Source organism: Myxocyprinus asiaticus, chromosome 2 (genome assembly GCF_019703515.2).
Source record: "Myxocyprinus asiaticus isolate MX2 ecotype Aquarium Trade chromosome 2, UBuf_Myxa_2, whole genome shotgun sequence".
NCBI lineage: Eukaryota > Metazoa > Chordata > Actinopteri > Cypriniformes > Catostomidae > Myxocyprinus > Myxocyprinus asiaticus.
This window is the reverse complement of record NC_059345.1, coordinates 3,168,048-3,186,294: the sequence shown is the minus strand read 5'-3', so window position 1 is coordinate 3,186,294 and position 18,247 is coordinate 3,168,048. Positions and strand designations below refer to the sequence as shown.

Genomic DNA, 18,247 nt, shown 5'->3' with positions numbered 1-18,247 from the left:
GTCAGTTAGAAAATAATCTAACATTTTGTAACATCTATTTTTTTCAGGTGATATCATTTATAATGTGACTGATGGCTTTGGCTGGTGCTTTACGGCATACTGTAATGTAACTTGCAGTATTGTTAAGACATCAACATCTTGCCTACCTACTTCATCACCAACTACCCCCTCTGAAATAACAACAATCAACAATTCCCTAGGCACAAAACAACCTGCTACATTCATGTCCACAACCACTACAACCTCAGAAGAACCAAATACAACATTTGTGCCTAATTGTGATGCTCTTGACCCACCAAGACAGGTACACCTTAAGTCAGATTATGATTAATATATCCTCAACTTTGTCATAAATCTGTTCTACATAAAAGTTTCAAGGAATTGTACATAAAAAGGAAATATAATTTTAAAAACTTTTCAGCATATGTTTATTTCCACATTAAATGACAGAATGGTGAATTCTGGGAGATAGATAACTGCACAACAGCAACCTGTGTGAACGGCATTGTTGTATACAAACCATATGAGTGTGAGCCAGTTCAGCTTCCCAACTGTGAAAATGGTCGTGCCCCAGTTAAAGTCTATGATTCCACTGGCTGCTGTTTCACCTATGAATGTGAATGTAAGTTTAGCCTGGGTTATTTAATTTCTGTATCATTGCAAATATTTTAACACATATTGTTACCAGTTACTTACCAAATGCTTGTAAATATTAACAAAAATATGTTTACAGCAATTTTATGTTTAAAATATGTTTCTCTCTCTCTCTCAGGCTCTTGTAATGGATGGGGTGGCAACCATTATGTGACATTTGATGGACAAGATTATGTATTTGAGAACAACTGCTCATACATATTATTTCAGGAAGCAGTACCGACTCAAAATCTAATGATTGTGCATGATAAGCAGTATTGCAGTGCTGGAGGTTCTTTCTGTTCACAGGCCTTAATAATAAAGTACAAATTACAGGAGATTATTTTAACCCAGACACTTACATCTGATGTTGTCAACAAAGTGGTAATTATCTCTCACATTGTATACATGTAATCTTTTAATGTTTCACATATATATTTTTGTACAAATGTTTCCATTGTCACTGTATTGAAAAATCTTGGTAAATTGTAGGTGATGATCGACCAGAAACAAGTCTACCCAGCTTTCAAAAATGGTGACCTGGTTATTACCAGCACTGGTGTCGAAGTGATGTTGGATATTCCAGAAATTCAGGCTCAGGTTACCTATACAGGGACAACATTTGCTATTAAATTGCCTTTTTCGGTCTTCCAGAAAAACACAGAGGGCCTGTGTGGTGAGTGATTGATTGATTTCCTCATTAAACATTTTCTGATAAGACACACAAATCCAAGTTAACATTTCTCAAGCCTGAATCAAGATAGGAGTCACAGTACATTTCATGGCCAAAAGTATGTGGTCACTACCCTCTATTTAACGGGTTTGGCCATTTCAGCTACACCCATTACTAGCAGGTGCATAAAATGAAGCATACGGTCATGCAAGGAAAATAATTTATGAAATAGTTGTAATGTCATAATCGTCATATTCCCCCACAGGTACCTGTGATAACATCAAAGAGAATGACTGCAGCTCTCCTTCTGGTGATGTTAAGTCTTGCCTTGAAACAGCCTTTGATTGGCAGCTTCCCAATGAGGACTGTATTCTGCCCACCCCTACTCCATCAACTACCACCATGCATCCTAATAGCACTCAGAGCACTTGCAAGCCATCTATTTGTGAGCTCATCTATAGCAGGCAAGGATTCCTTAAAAGATAGTAGAAAAAGCCAGCTCACTTTTTAAAGCCGAAGTGTTTCATTTCTGCGGCACTAGCATCACCAAATTGCAACAATAATGATTGTTTTAAAACATGTTATCTAAGCACTCCCCTCTGCCATTGGTTTAAAAAAAAAAAATGGTTGTCCAACCCTAAACTCACACTATGGGACAAGCCGATCAAAAAACAAATTTTTTAAAAAAAATCTGCCAACGTTTTACTTATAATTGTCTCTGTATAACTGAGATTGGAGAATGTATTTAAATATCCAGAAAAATCACACACTTTAGCATTAATTGGCTTCCTAATGCCTATTTGTTCTGACCTGTTCTTTGGGTATGATTCTCTTGTGTTCTTATGGCAGGGAATTTGAGGAATGCCGCAAGATAATCTCTCCTGAGGTCTACGTCGAGGGTTGTAGATTTGATATTTGCACCACAATGGTTTCTGGCTGTTCCAGTTTACAAGCCTACGCTTCTGCCTGTGCCAAGGAAGGCATTTGTGTGGATTGGAGAAGATATGCAAATGGAGAATGTGGTAATGTTTTGTTTTCTGTTTTTTGTTTTTTTTTACAAGGAATAATAATACTGATATTGCACTAGATAACTACTATGTACTTAGGCATTTGATATAATGTACTAATTATGTACATATGTGTTGTTGCATTTTAATCACATTTATAGTACCTGCATTTAATTACATCTGTAGTTAGTTACACTGTTAACCTTACCCCTAACCCTAAGCCTAACCTTACCCCAACCCTAACCCTAACCCTTAACCCTACCCCTACTCCTGAACCCACCGTGCATCATCCTAAGTAGAAGCAAATGTGAATCTTGTGAGAATTTTGCAGAACAACATTGTATTGTATGTATTTTCATGCTAGTACATAGTAGTTAAAGTAGTTAAAGACGCCTAATATAAAGGGGGTCCCAATACTGAATATTTCAATACTTTGTATTAGTTTTAAGACTTTTTACAATAAGGTGTCATTTGAAGAATTGAAGACTAATAATAATAATCATAATTATAATAACAATAAACAATACCTCTTGGTTGCTCTGATACATTTTGACATAAAATTCTATTGACAGAGAATAGTAAAAATACACTATGAGAGCTGCATACAGCACACAACAAGATAGATGTTGATTCTTTTTTACTCTACATTTTGTCTTTTGCATTTCATAGAGATAACATGTCCTGCCTCTAAAGTCTACAAGCCTTGCGGTCCAGCAGTGGAACAAACCTGCAATGCTCAGTAATTAAAATGATTTGTAACACCTTTTCCAAAAGCTCCTAACAGAATATGTATATACCTGAGTTGATCTCTTGCAGCACACCGGATTTAATCTTTATTTGATGTGCAGGTACAATGATAAGTATTCGAAAGAGATGTCCAGCACCAGCATGAGTGAGGGATGCTTCTGCGAGGCAGGATCTATTTTGTACAGTTCCTATTCAGATGTCTGCGTCCTCTCTTGTGGTGAGTACTTTTTCCTGTTTATTTCAGCCATCCAATAAATGATTTGTTCCAAGTTTGATATTCGATTGAAAAAACGCTGATAGAACACATAAATCCTGATAAAACTGAGGACATGGTCTGAACTACTTTGAATTTTCACTTATCTTTGTCCTTTAGCTTGCACTGGCCCTGACGGCAACCCGAAAATGGTAAGAATTCTTTTTTGCGACTGAGTAATTTCACATTTATTCATGCTAGCTTCTTCACTAAACCCTGTCTACTGGTTTTGCAGCCCAATGACACTTGGAAGAGTGGATGTGAAATGTGTGAGTGTGATGGGGAGACACTCAGTGTCCGTTGCCAGCCTGTAACCTGTCCTGCTATGCAACCGGTTACTTGTAATGAGCCTGGACAAGTTCTTGTCAGCACAACAGTGGACTGCTGTGAGAGCTATGAATGCAGTAAGTGATCTGAAGACAGTCAAAATAAAAGTGTTGCAATGAAATGCAGAAGTTGACTCAAAATGTTCAACGATGTTTGTAATTATTTTATAGATTGCGATATGAGTCTGTGCCCTCTTGCTGCAATCCAGTGTCCGCTTGGCTTTACACCATCCTTCAATTTTACTTCAGAGAGCTGCTGTCCAGAGTACGGCTGCAGTGAGTATAAACCAGTCACTCTCAGGAAATTATGATGCTGTACTGTTTGGTGTTATGCAATGCAAAGCGTATACTCATTACCTTCTTAATCTTTACAGCACCCATGGAAGTCTGTGTCTATAATAACACTGTGTATCAGGTAAGATCAGATATTGGTTCCTTGTATGAATGCAACTTTCCATCATATGCACTAGGATGTCAGCCAGCAAAAAAAAAAAAAAAATGTAATCGAATTAATTACATGATACACTGATTGATCAAATTAATCATGTCCCTAAAACACCTCTCACGCATACCTCTCTCGAACTTTGTCTCTAGCCTGGCTCACCTATGCCAAGTAATCATCCTTGTGTGATGTGTAACTGTGGTTGGAGCGTTGATCCTGACACAATGCTGTTTGCTCCAGAGTGTGTGATTGCTGACTGCTACACTGACTGTCCAGAGGTAAAGAACAAATTAAACACTATTTAAAAAAATCACTTTTTTGGGGGTATAAATGCTCCTGTGCCCTCTCTATTTGTTTATCAAAATCCTCAATGAATTAGGGGAGTGTGAACAATTAACAGAAAGAGCTACAGAAGATATACTGTAGCTGTGTTTTCAATGCCCTATTAGCTGTCAATTGTCAGTCAAGCTGATATCTGTCTCCCTCCTTTGTCCTGTAGGGTGAAGAATACCAAGTTCTTCCTGGTCAGTGCTGTGGACAGTGTGTGAGCACTAATTGTGTGGTTGTGCACGATAACGTCCCACACACAATCTTGGTGAGTTTGTATCCATTTATTTCAGCAGTTTAACATTTAAATGGACCTTATTCAGAGTAAACAGCAATGAAAACAAATGAAAATGAGGCTGTAAGGGATAGACGTACAGTCCGTTCAGTGGGTTGTATGGTCTTAATGTCTTAGGTCGCATTTAATTTTTACAACCGATCTTTTAATACTGTACGCTACAGTATTACCTATTAAATGGACTTTATGTCTGTCCCTAACATTCTTGTTCTGTTTGTGTTAAATATGAAGACTTTCTTTACTAAAGTCCATTGTAAAGTGCTTTTTATAACTTGCACGTGGCAAGTGAGATTAATAATCATTTAAGTGTCTTCATTAAGCATTTCCTGAATATATTTCTGTTTTCTATATCCCCTCTAATAGGTTAACCAAACATGGCAGCCAAGCAGTGACCGATGTGTGAAATACAAGTGTGAACTAATTAATGGTAACCCAACGACAGTTGAGACCATGTCCACTTGTCCTCCATTCAACCCTAAAGACTGTATTCCTGTAAGAGGCCTGCACAGGACACTGTGTTGTTTAAACTGTGGGAAAATTGTAATATGAAGCCAATGCAGTTGATAATGGTTTTTCTTTTTTTTTATTATCTACAGGGAACAGAAACAATGGATGCAGATGGCTGCTGTCCAACATGTAAGTACAAACGTTCACAGAAGAGTCAATAAATCAGAATTAATTATACAGTAATTTAAAAACACTAAGGCTTTCTCTTTTCTTTTTTTTTCACGTTAATTTAGTGCAATTAATTATATGAAAAATAAGGCATTAAAAAATGTACATCATGGTAATCAGGAATTTTCCTACCAACGGAGCAATGAACTCAATTGTAAAAATGGATCGCTGTGGATAGGTTGAGGTTATGAAATGGAAATAAACCAAAAAATATAATGAAAAAATATTATAAAGCCACTTTTTGTATTGTCTAACCATACTTTACTCATCTGCCACAATTATGTTATTACGTTGAATTATTTTATTTATCATATATTATATTTAGAATTATTTTGATTATTATTTATTGAATTTGTGGGACTTTTTCAGCAAATACTGATATATGCGATTTATTGCGATTGGCACAGTCTGTGAAAATTTGAAATCCATTGACAGCCTAAAAATATATATACACTGAGAGTTAAACTACACTCATAAAATGCATTCATATGACATACATGATTTGTAAGTGATAAACATGATGGGTTATGGGTCATAGTGGTTGTAAATAGTCAATTCTGGGAGTATAAAAGTCAATATTAGCACAATTTTAGGAAGTACAGGGTGTACCCTTTTGCAACACTCTTCGAATGTCTTGTGTAAGACTGATCTTGTGTCTGTCATTTATCTCAGGTATAAAGGACAACAGATGTAATGTCCAGAGAAACACCACTTTCTTGGTTAGCAAAGGCTGTACAAGCACCACACCTGTGGAAATAACCTCTTGCTCAGGCATATGTGGTACCTCCTCCATGTAAGTACTTATATCTAGACCTTCATTTCTAATTAAATGTAGTTCTTGTGCTTAAACACATTAAGCAATCCTCTGACTAATCTTTTGTGTGTTCGAACAGATACTCTGCAGAGGCGAATGCTCTTGTGCACTCTTGCTCTTGCTGTCAGGAAATGACAACCAGTAAGAAGGAAGTGACTCTGACTTGCCCCGATGGGTCAAACATCAACCACTCCTTTATTTACATTGAGTCTTGTGGCTGCAAGGTCACTGATTGCCCTGGTCAAACCTTACAGCAACGCCGCAGGAGAGTGTGAACTTTGACCCCGTACAGTAGAGCCATTTCTTAAGGACCTCATGGTGTTGCTCATTAAACACTATATTATATTCTTAATTTAACCTAGCTTTGATCATAAAAATGAAAGGAACCTGAATGTGTCAACATAATGTATACCTAAAAAAATGAGCTCTATCTGTTTGTGTTATTATTGTGTATCTGTACATTTTACAGCTTTTAAAGGTTTTTGACAATTATCTCAATGATGTCATGACAACGACAGCTCTTTTGTTTCTTGTCTAGTAGTTCTCAATAAACTAATGCAAACTGAAGTTTTCATGCATTCATTTTTCTATAATATTTGTGGAAGGCATTCTCTGCCATTTAGATGCATTTTTATAACCAGGGATACCGTTGATTTGCATATAAAATAATATAAATGTTTTAATACATTTGTGACTAAATTGGCAAATAATAATAATAGTAATGTGACAGTTGGCACATTAAACTCAATTGCCTCTCTTTCTCAGTTGACATCAGGCCGGCGATGACTCGTCATTCTTTCCTTTCTGAGTGCAAAGTTTTTTTAAAGCATGTTTTTGAGGATAATAATTTACTCTTTGTGAAGAGTAACATTGTGAAATTCCCATATAATATCGATGCTAACAGTAAAGGTATTCATTTTAGCTACTGCAAGTCACACGAGTAAATTTATATCACAAAAAGAGTTACTGAGTGAAAGAGATGCTGATTGGCTTACTGCGGTTAGCATGCTTGCCCTGGCCATTTTTATTAGCAGCCTCAATTACAGGATTAGTTCACATCCAAAATGAAAATTCTCTCATCATTTACTCACCCTCATGCCATCCCAGATCTGTGACTTTCTTTCTTCTTCAGAACACAAATGAAAATGTTTAGAAGAATATCTCAGCTCTGTAGGTCCACATAATGCAAGTGAATGAGTGACCAGGACTTTGAAGCTCCAAAAATGCACTTAAAGGCAGCAAAAAACTCCAGTGGTTAAATCCATGTCTTCCAAAGCAATCTAATCAGTTTTGGGTGAGAATAGATCAAAATGTCCTTTTTCACTATAAATCTTGCCATTGAAGTCTCTAGGCATGATCATGATTTCAAGCTCGATTACACTTCCTAGTGCTTAATGCATGCACAGAGTGCTAGATGGTGCTAGGAACAGTAATCAAGCTTGAAATCATGATCGCCAAGGAGACTGCTGATGACAATTTATAGTGAAAAAGGAGTTATATTTTAGTCTGTTCTCCCTCAAAACTGATTGGATCGCATCAGAATACATTGATTAAAATACTGGAGTCGTATGGATTACTTTTATGCTGCCTTTAAGTGTATTTTCGGTCACCATTCACTTGCATTATGTGGACACACAGAGAATTTTCATTTTTGGGTGAACTATTTCTTTAACATACAGAGCTGAATGGTGAACAACGCAATGACCGCAAGCAAAGTCCCTTTTAAGACAAGTCAGTCCACTCTGCGACCATCTTGCGAATATTTCAGCTATTGTATCTATAGATACAAGCGTCATAAGAGTACAGCTCATATCTACTTAAATAGGGAAATAAAAAACAATTTCTAAAAACATTGGTCAAGATTACAATCAAATAACACATTTCAAATCAGCACTAAAATCTGAAAACAATGGTATCATAAATTGTGCCACCTTTTTCCAGTTCATGCCTAAAAAACAAAAAACACTTTTGTTTTTTTTTTTTTTTTACTGATGGGCGTATCTGTATTATATTGGGTGTTCCAGCTTCTCTCATTGATTTTGGTCTGTATTGGGCTAAACAGCCTTTGATACAAGTCAGAGAAAACACAACATAAAGTTTACCTGAGGGTGGCATTAAAGCAAACGAATGAATACCTGTCCTTTTAGTTTGAGAGAACGGGAAAAACATTTTTAATGAAAAAGAGCAGTTACTATTGGCAATTTATTTGAATATTCCACGTCTTTTTTCTCCCGTTAGGCTAGCACTGCTTACCTTGTTTATATGGATGTTGTGAGCCAATAAATAATGTTATTAAAAAGTGTTTTTTTTTTTTTTTTGTTCTGGTCCTACTTTATATAGTATCTTTAAATACTATGTCATAACATTAAAATACTTACAATACAATATACTTATTGTGTAATGACATATTGTTCTGCAAAATTCACATTTGCTGCTTCTGAGGTTGAGGTACGGGTAGGTTTATGGGTAAGGTTAAAAATGTAACTACAGATGTACATAATAAGTATGATGTATCAAATGCTTAAGAACATAGTAGTTAAAGACACCTAATATAAAGTGCGTCCTTTGTTTTTTCAGCTCTATTTAGTTTAGTACAATAGTGTAAATAATTTAGGAGAGAGCAGGGGACTTGTGTGATTTGTGCATGTACAAAAAGTTGTATCAAACCCTCTCTACATGCTGCCATTCACAGATAATCTCTTTAATCATCTTTCAAAATAAATTATATTCATGTACATTTATGTAACTAAATTCATACAGATAAGAGTATGTATCAAACATCTTTAAGACACGGGGTCACTAGAATACAGATACACATTTTAGCAAAATCATCTTACATCCTCTATATCTTTACAGAAACATTCTCATTTTGAAGGCTGATTTAACAAAGACAATAAAAGCTGTTAGATTAACTTGCTACGATTAAGGGCTGATACTCAAGTGTGCATATTTACAGGGGTTTTTTTTTGTGTGTGTGTGTTTTTTTTTTTTTGGTATAACGTTCTACATTGTTGGTTCAGTTGTACACTTCAACAGCCAAGAGACAGTTCTTCAGTTAAAGCTCCTCTGCCATCTGTAGCAAGGAGTTTATGGCAGCATCCTTGTTGCCCTGTTGGGCGTCCAACACTGTGCGAATCACCTCCTTATCCAAGTTGGGGAACATGTCCTGAAGGGCTTTAAGGTCCTCCTCACTGCATGGGGCGCTCTGTGGTGCAACAGGAGGTACAGCTGGCATCCCCATGGGCACCACACCTTGGTTGTACATACCGGGGACACCTAAGGGTAAAAGATATTTGTAGAGGTGTAAAATACTTGAGCAACTGTACTTACATTTACATTTATGCATTTGGCAGATGCTTTTATCAAAAGCGACTTACAGTGTGCTTATTACAGGACAATCCCCCTGGAGTAACCTGGAGTTAAGTGCCTTGCTCAAGGACACAATGGTGATGGCTGTGGGAACCAGCAACCTTCTGATTACACATTATATGCTTAGCCCACTACACCACCACCACTTTGATATTACGCGCCTATCAAATTACACTCCTGGCTGAAATTATATAGCCAATGGAATTGATTTCAGTGTAAACTGTTTTTGGACACAACTATGGTCAAGTCCCATCAGTTCTTATATGTTTTACCTATTGCCATCGCTGAAGGTGAACGAATTTGACTCAAAAGTAAAGTCCATGAGCAGTCTACAAACAACTATACGCAAATATAAAAGAACTATAAACCAGCTGCTAATGAATTTAACGTTCAACAATTTTAGTAACGGGTTTCAGGATAATGTTGTAAGTTTAACATCTGGTGTGTTATAGAGACCTACAATGTCAGAACATGATGAAAATTGTTGCGTTACAAAATTTGCGAACTTTAATAAGAAAATCTACCGTCTCCTGTTTCATCAATGTCAAAAGCTGCAAAAAACAGGCGAGACGTCCGCGCAAAACACTGAAAGACTTTTTATATTCACATAACTTAAGTGTGTAGGTTTAAAAAAAAATAATAATAATAATAAAAATGCATAGAAAAAGCTTGCACATAAAGTCCAAAGAAAAAAAGAAGAAAAAAAAAAAAAAAACAGTGGTGGACCGATAACTAATGTGGTGAAAAAGGCCAAAACTCAATTAATTGGCTGATCGTTTTAAAAATATATTTCTAAAATATAGGGCTGTCATGATTATGAAATTTGGCTGATGATTAATTGTCAGTTTTAGGGCATTCGTGATTAATTGTCATATACATTTTAATATTTCTTAAGGTGCTTTACATATTTAACTTCAAATATATAAATCAAATAATAAAACAGGGATAGGGATGATTTCCTTTTAAGGGATTAAAACTACACGAATCACATGAAAAATAATGTTTTAAATATCAAAATATTTCTAAATACTTAAAATATGTCTCTCTTTTTGGCCAACATTAGTTTTGGTCAATTTGTTTTTGGAACTCATAAAAATATAATGTTTTACATATATTTTTTTAATATTCATATTATATAAAATGATATTCTATTATATTATGCAGGAGTAAAATATTTCTGTCATCATTTCTACACTTTCACACCTTATTTTAATGCTCTGATTAAATCCACAAGACTTTTCAGATTTCCTTTTCATCATTTTATCACTCCATAGAAATAGAGAAAGCGTGCGTCTCCTCTGTGTCATTCACACTGCGTATATGAACCCGCTATACTCAGGAACATTTGCCATTACACGATCATTTAAAGTGAAACCGGAGTGCTTTGCGTTCACTATTAAAGTTGATATTTGTTCGTTCATGTTTTTGCTGGAGTTTGCAGCGAGCATCTGCTGACTGCGCGCATTAGAGTGCTTGAGAAGCGCTTCACACGGTCTTCCGGACAGGAGCTGATCTGGTTGACATCCGCAGTGCGGCTCAAGTGACACTCAGAGTTTAACTAAATGACACACAAACGTGCCGTTAATGGAATAATGGCATTTATATATTCACTTAAAATTCCCTTATTTGGCCATTCAAATGTGATTGGAATTTGAAGTGCACAATAATAGTGGTTATTTCAAATAAATGTGGTTAGAGCAAAAAAACGCATTCAGACGATTATTTAATAATAGCGACAGGCCTACCAAAATGTAAAAACAATTCTACAAGAGTCCAAAATGAATACAATTCCAAGATGCAGTTTATTGTTTAACCAAAATACCAATAATAACCAAAAGAAAATGAAGATATGGTGCATAACGTGGGACTTTTAACTATAAACAAGCCCAAAATACACCGGGGACTCTTATTTTGAAATGAGAGCGACTTGGCTCATTAGTATGATCTATATTTAAGTATTTACCAAATTAGGCTTTTTATAGCCTATATATATATATATAAATATTATTATTATTTTTTTTTTCACCAGATCAATGATTTTGTGTATATATCACCAGATTAGATGTAATGAGGAATAAGGTTTATTATTATTCGCAAGATATGATGTTAGAGACACGATATATGTGCTGACGAAGCACGTTTCCATACAGTCGCATTTTTCTTTGCATGCCCTCTATTCAGTTTAAAACACTTGATTATCTAATCAAAATAACAAAATATGCATTGAAATCAGGATTCAAATATGGATAAATATTGTATAAAGATTTAGGTACAGCAAATCCACATGTGGTTGTTATTATAAGATGTTATATTGTAGAATCATCCATTCAGCACCGGACTCAGTGGAACTTAGAGGCATAACAAAAAATTAAAAAAAAAACAATCGGCAACATTCAGCATTGATACTTTTCCGATAACCGATAGTTCCAAAAAGCAACTATCGGCACTGATTAATTGATAAAACCGATATATCGGTCTACCTCTAGAATTTTTTATTTAAAGGTTATTTATTCAGAGCCCAGATTTTTTTTATTAATTTTTTTTTACTTAAAAAACAAACAAAAAAAATCTATTTGAAAACGTTTCACTTTCTGTCAAGTATGTTTTGGGATAGATTCATTTTTCTTTTAATTGTGTACAATTTTGACTACCCATACTTAAATAAAATTTCTCCTTACTTTCCACCTTTGTATATGTGTGATGCAAGTGGACAGATGATTTTCTTATTTCATACTTTGCTTATTTAATATTATGCTTGGAATCAATTATAATCAGCTATGAAGTCATATTCACATAGGCACATTCATGTAATCATTTATCTGTACATTCATGTCATCAATGTACTTGATAATACTCAAACTGTATGCTGGGATATTACGTATTTCTTTTCTTTTTCAATGTTCATTATGTTTTGTTACTCATGATACATATCTAAGTGCTACAATTAGTTATGATTATGATAAAAAAATGTTATGTCTTAAATAGTACTCTTCACGCAGTTTTAGGCCTTGAATGTCATGGAGACCCAGGCTGAATGTGTTGTTTTTTCTGTCAGAATATTTTCAGCTCTTCTCTCCTCGCTCTCTGCACTGACTACATCTCTGAGGCCTCAGTCTATCTTACTTAGTTCATTAGATGAGATTTTTTACTCAATATATATTCAACATTTATTTCTTTATTATTTTGCAGCTATACAGTGTTCATTATAATTTTATTTAATTAAGTTTTACTAATTAAACATGTTATTCCTTCTGCAAACCATCTGAAGTTATTTCCATCTGCTGGTTCACCTTGCATCAATGTGTTAATTACAATAGGAGGACTTTTATGTTGCTTTTTTTTATTTAAAGGCTGTATCAAGTGTGTAAGACCAACAGTTTTTGGGAGAATAATGTCTAAACATAATAAGCATGGACTGCTGAACAAACCTGCTATGGGCACATAGCCAACACCTTGTTGATATACTGTAGGCATCAGAACCACAGGCTGAGGCTGCATCATCATTCCTGCCGGCATCGACTGACAGAGAAGAAAGAAATTATGAGAAAGAGACAGAGAACATGATGGATGTAGAACAGAAATTGGAGATACAACAGAAACTGACGTGCTCCTTTTATAAAGGAAATACCCAACTACTGTTCTTAAATTCGCTGACTTTAGAGTGGATGTACTAACTGAATTTTAAACCATGTTCTAGCAATACATGCAGCAAATCAAACACGTTAATTTGACTGATCAAACATAAAGCAAATATGCAGCATGACACGACACAAACAGAATATAATTGATGTTTAATGGAGCAGGATTTTGGACCAATGAGATGATTTTATTGCGTGATTTACATAAAACCACAGGAGGAGTAATTTTTAGAGGTCGACTGATAGTGGATTTTGCCGATACCGATAAATAAGGTGTTGGAAGAAGCTGATAACCGATTAATCGGCTGACAGTTTTTTTTCTCTCCCCTTTTTCTCCCCAATTTGGAATGCCCGATACCCAATGCACTCTAAGCCCTCGTGGTGGCGTAGTGACTCACCTCAGTCCGGGTGGCGGAGGACGAATCTCAGTTGCCTCCATGTCTGAGACGTCAATCCATGCATCTTATCATGTGGCTTGTTGAGCATGTTACCGCGGAGACCTAGCGCGTGGGGAGGCTTCACGCTATTCTCCACGGCATTCATGCACAACTCACTACGTGCCCCACCGAGAGTGACAACCACACATTATAGCGACCACGAGGAGGTTACCCCATGTGACTCTACCCTCCCTAGCAACCGGGCCAATTTGGTTGCTTAGGAGACCTGGCTGGAGTCACTCAGCACGCCCTGGGATTCGAACTCGTGAACTCCAGGGGTGGTAGTCAGCGTCTTTACTCACTGAGCTACCCAGGCCCCCTCGAATGACAGTTTTTTAAAATCAATTCATAGAATGTTAAACATTTTCTTAGTCAGCACATTTATAGAAACCAGAGTATAAAATGAATAAAATCCCAGATGCAGTTCTTTTTTCAACAAATAATAATCAGAAAAAAGATGATTGGGTGCATAATGTGGGACTTTTAACACTAAACAAGCCTGAAACACACCAGGGACTCTTATTTTGAAATGATGGTGCCTTGGCTCCATTATAATGATCTATTTTTTATATTTACCAAATTAAGCTTTTTATAGCCCACAGCTGAAGTCAGAAGTTTACATACATTTAAGTTGAAGTCATTAAAACTTATTTTTTAACTACTCCACATATTTCATATTAGCAAACTATAGTTTTGGCAAGTCGTTTAGGACATCTACTTTGTGCATGACATGAGTAATTTTTCCAACAATTGTTTACAGACAGATTGATTCACTTTTAATTGACTATATCAAAATTCCAGTGGGTCAGAAGTTTACATACACTAAGTTAACTGTGCCTTTAAGCAGCATGGAAAATTCCAGAAAATGATGTCAAGCCTTTAGGCAAATAGCCAATTAGCTTCTGATAGGCTAATTGGAGTCTATAGGAGGTGTAACCTGTGGATGTATTTTAAGGTCTACCTTCAAACTCAGTGCTTCAAAATCAAAATAAATCAGCCAAGACCTCAGAAAAAAAATGATGGACCTCCACAAGTCTGGTTCATCCTTGGAAGCAATTTCCAAACGCCTGAAGGTACCACCATGTTCATCTGTACAAACAATAGTACGCAAGTATAAACACCATGGGACCATGCAGCCATCATACCACTCAGGAAGGAGACGCATTCTGTCTCCTAGAGATGAATGTAGTTTGGTGCGAAAAGTGCAAATCAATCCCAGAACAACAGCAAAGGACCTTTTGAAGATGCTGGAGGAAACGGGTAGACAAGTATCTATATCCACAGTAAAAAGAGTCCTATATCGATATAACCTGAAAGACTGCTCAGCAAGGAAGAAGCCACTGCTCCAAAACCACCATAAAAAAGCCGGAATATAGTCTGAAAGTCCACATGGGGACAAAGATCTTACTTTTTGGAGAAATGTCCTCTGGTCTAATGAAACAAAAAATAAACTGTTTGGCCATAATGACCATTGTTATGTTTGGAGGAAAAAGGGTGAGGCTTGCAAGCCAAAGAACACCATCCCAACCGTGAAGCATGGGGGTGGCAGCATCATGTTGTGGGAAGAACTGAAAGAGTGTGTGCGAGCAAGGAGGCCTACAAACCTCACTCAGTTACACCAGTTCTGTCTGGAGGAATGGGACAAAATTCCAGCAACTTATTATGAGAAGCTTGTGGACAGATACCCAAAACGATTGACCCAAGTTAAACAATTTAAAGCCAATGCTACCAAATACTAACAAAGTGTATGTAAACTTCTGATCCACTGGGAATGTGATGAAAGAAATAAAAGCTGAAATAAATCATTCTCTCTACTATTATTCTGACATTTCACATTCATAAAATAAAGTAGTGATCCTAACTGACCTAAGACAGGGAATGTTATCTACGATTAATGTCAGGAATTATGAAAAATGTATTTGGCTAAGGTGTATGTAAACTTCTGACTTCAACTGTATATATTATTATTATTATTATTCACAATATATGAAGTTGGAGGCATTTTTCTGTGCATGCACTCGCTTCAATTGAATAAAAAAGTAATTAGAGGAACACTGAGAAAAAAAACAAAAACAAAAAAACTACCAGCAACTATCGGCATAGATTAATCGGTAAAACCAATGTATCGTCTACCTCTAGTAATTTTATTTTATGGTACATATCAATATAGTTTCTGGAAATTCAACTAAATAATAGATAATATACACTATATAACAATAAGTGTGGTAAAGCCAATATTTGGATAAACCAGCAAATTAAATACTTTATGAATAAAAGGTGCTTTGTATCATTTGATCATTTTCTCTTTTTAACTGATGCAAAGCAAAAGTTACGATTAATCATAATCAATGAATGATAATGTCTGGCATCAGTGCAAAAACAGCTTGTACGTAACTTTTTGATTGAAAAAAAAAACAAAAACAAAAAAGTTGTGCATTATTGGTAGGACAGCACGAATTTACGTCACTAGATTCTGAATGTTTCTCCACATTATTCATGAGAAGGAACACTTCCATCCAATCACGGCACTGCCTCATTCATGAGCTTACATTACAGCCACAGCGGAGAATTCAAACTCATGACATGGACGAAACCGCAGGCGTGAGACTTGGACAGCATTCGGGGAACAAAAATGAGAGCGGACATGTACATTAAACATCGTGGTCAGATCAAAATCACTCCACAAAACGCACCGCAGTCCATAACCGGACCACCACGAGCATTTCTTGGCTGCAGCTGTGCAAGTCCTGTTCCAAACACGCTGTTTATGAGGGAGGGCTACGAGCGCTGATTCCATCTCTTATTCTCTGTGTGTCGCATAATGGACATGATAAGATTGAAATCACACGTTAGAATGGACCACAGTCCACTCCTTAACCGCGCCGAAGCGAGCACGTTTGTTGGTTGGCCGCTGTTGTGCTTAAATATGAGGCAGCGGTGTTATTCCAGGTGTATTTGGGGAGGCTGTTCTGTTTAGACGGCGCCAATCGCGTCATCTTGCTGTGCGTCTGATCATAAACAGGACAAAACGACGGCTTGTTCAAAAACAGAAGACAATGATGAAAACCGAAAACTCTAAGTCATGTCAACTCTATCTTTGATCTACTTTACATCAAGTTTACGCTTATTGTTTAACGGTGTTACGTCGTCATGACAATGGACCAGGTGATTTTATCACACTAGAGTCATGTTATTCTGCTTAAGTATTGTGTCTATACTTTTTAAAAAAACAGTGTAACACGCAATTTTTTTTTTTTAAAAAGAGGGATGAGTCAAATGTATTTTCGTGGCAAATCAACATTATTTACATTTATGCATTTGGCAAATGCTTTTATCCAAAGCGACTTACAGTGCCCTGATTACAGGGACAATCCCCCTGGAGCAACCTGGAGTTAAGTGCCTTGCTCAAGGACACAATGGTGGTGGCTGTGGGGATTGAACCAACAACCTTTTGCTTACCAGTTCAGTGCTTTAGTCCACTACGCCACCACCAAGAATTATTGTAAAGTCTTAAAGAAGTGCTAGTTTTGATGGTAGTGTCAGCTCTGAATGCTGATCTCAGTTTGAAAAAAATATCAAACTCTTTTTACAGATTTGCAAACTGTTCTACCACCTTAACTCTTCACACTTTTGTCCCATGTTTAATATACAGCAAAGTGGCCCAAACTCTTTTATTTTCATCTCCACTCATAATGTGAGGTTCAGCTATCCCCGCTGTCTGTATTTTTGGAAGAAGGTCTTGACTCCCTCCCATTTTCCATCTTCCCACCCACATATTTACATATTTTCCCACCCAATTCGAAAGTCGTTTCTCAGTCTGAGGTGTGAAAATTGGGGCTCATCTAGGTCGGGTTCCTGACGCTTTAAGGCCACGTCCACACCAATACATTTTTGTTAGTCAAAAACACTGTACACTACACTGTAACAGCATTTTCGAAAATGCTCCCCATTACCGCATACTTTTGAAAACGTAGATGTTAGGAAATGTTCTGCTCTGCATTTTCGCTCCCACATGTAAATAACATAAAACGGTCTTACCACCGATCCCTAATTATGACAGAAACTCAAAATGAACATGCCGCCTGGTTAAAACACAGTGTAACACTGACTCATTACATGCAGTGTATTTTATTGAGTTAGTACTCACAGCAAAGGACATGACGAGGTTAATCATGCCCTCTTTTTCATCGCCCTGTCTTCCACTCAAGCTGTACCATTCATCAACTACACTGCCCTCTCGCAGGTTCTCTGGGATAGTCACGTGTGTCCATGCAATGCGATCATCCATGGAGAATGCCCTCTGTCAACCAACATAAAACAACCAACCATCAGTTAATACAGCTTAATGCTAGCAAAGTTATCATTACATTTTCAGTACTGCAGCATTGTACTGTTTGATTATGCTTTGATGTAACAGTATATGATCAACTGTTGCTTTATAATCTCTCTCTATATACAGTAGCCCCCACACAAGTCACACTTAAAAATGTCTGAAACTTCAAACTTGTTGGCTGCTTTTCCTTCGCAATCTGCAACAGTATGCATCTCCAGTCATTTTTACATTTAACATTTTTGTTTAGTAATGAGTTTCAAATGTAGGCACGATTTATA

The 18,247-nt window shown here is 36.5% G+C and overlaps 2 protein-coding genes across 3 annotated transcripts in view; one reads left to right on the top strand and one right to left on the bottom strand.

The window, feature by feature from the left end:
• Positions 1-6,753, top strand: part of LOC127412176 (mucin-2) — a 33,061-nt gene extending 26,308 nt beyond the window's left edge. The window contains exons 29-46 of the mRNA XM_051648333.1: positions 48-304; positions 451-622; positions 773-1,017; positions 1,126-1,309; positions 1,572-1,770; positions 2,156-2,328; positions 2,983-3,052; positions 3,162-3,277; positions 3,434-3,465; positions 3,549-3,717; positions 3,811-3,915; positions 4,014-4,054; positions 4,234-4,359; positions 4,581-4,676; positions 5,067-5,195; positions 5,300-5,339; positions 6,051-6,171; positions 6,272-6,753. Of these exons, the coding sequence (XP_051504293.1) occupies positions 48-304; positions 451-622; positions 773-1,017; positions 1,126-1,309; positions 1,572-1,770; positions 2,156-2,328; positions 2,983-3,052; positions 3,162-3,277; positions 3,434-3,465; positions 3,549-3,717; positions 3,811-3,915; positions 4,014-4,054; positions 4,234-4,359; positions 4,581-4,676; positions 5,067-5,195; positions 5,300-5,339; positions 6,051-6,171; positions 6,272-6,467 (2,471 nt within the window). The 3' untranslated portion in view covers positions 6,468-6,753. The remainder of the gene's footprint in view (positions 1-47; positions 305-450; positions 623-772; positions 1,018-1,125; positions 1,310-1,571; positions 1,771-2,155; positions 2,329-2,982; positions 3,053-3,161; positions 3,278-3,433; positions 3,466-3,548; positions 3,718-3,810; positions 3,916-4,013; positions 4,055-4,233; positions 4,360-4,580; positions 4,677-5,066; positions 5,196-5,299; positions 5,340-6,050; positions 6,172-6,271) is intronic.
• A 2,119-nt stretch (positions 6,754-8,872) lies between these two features.
• LOC127410743 (toll-interacting protein) overlaps positions 8,873-18,247 on the bottom strand; it is a 16,444-nt gene continuing 7,069 nt past the window's right edge. For both annotated transcript variants that reach the window (XM_051645969.1, XM_051645960.1), the window contains exons 4-6: positions 17,784-17,936; positions 12,990-13,080; positions 8,873-9,468 (exon numbers count right to left, since the gene is read on the bottom strand). In XM_051645969.1, coding sequence (XP_051501929.1) covers positions 9,248-9,468; positions 12,990-13,080; positions 17,784-17,936 — 465 coding nt within the window. In that variant the 3' untranslated portion in view covers positions 8,873-9,247. The remainder of the gene's footprint in view (positions 9,469-12,989; positions 13,081-17,783; positions 17,937-18,247) is intronic.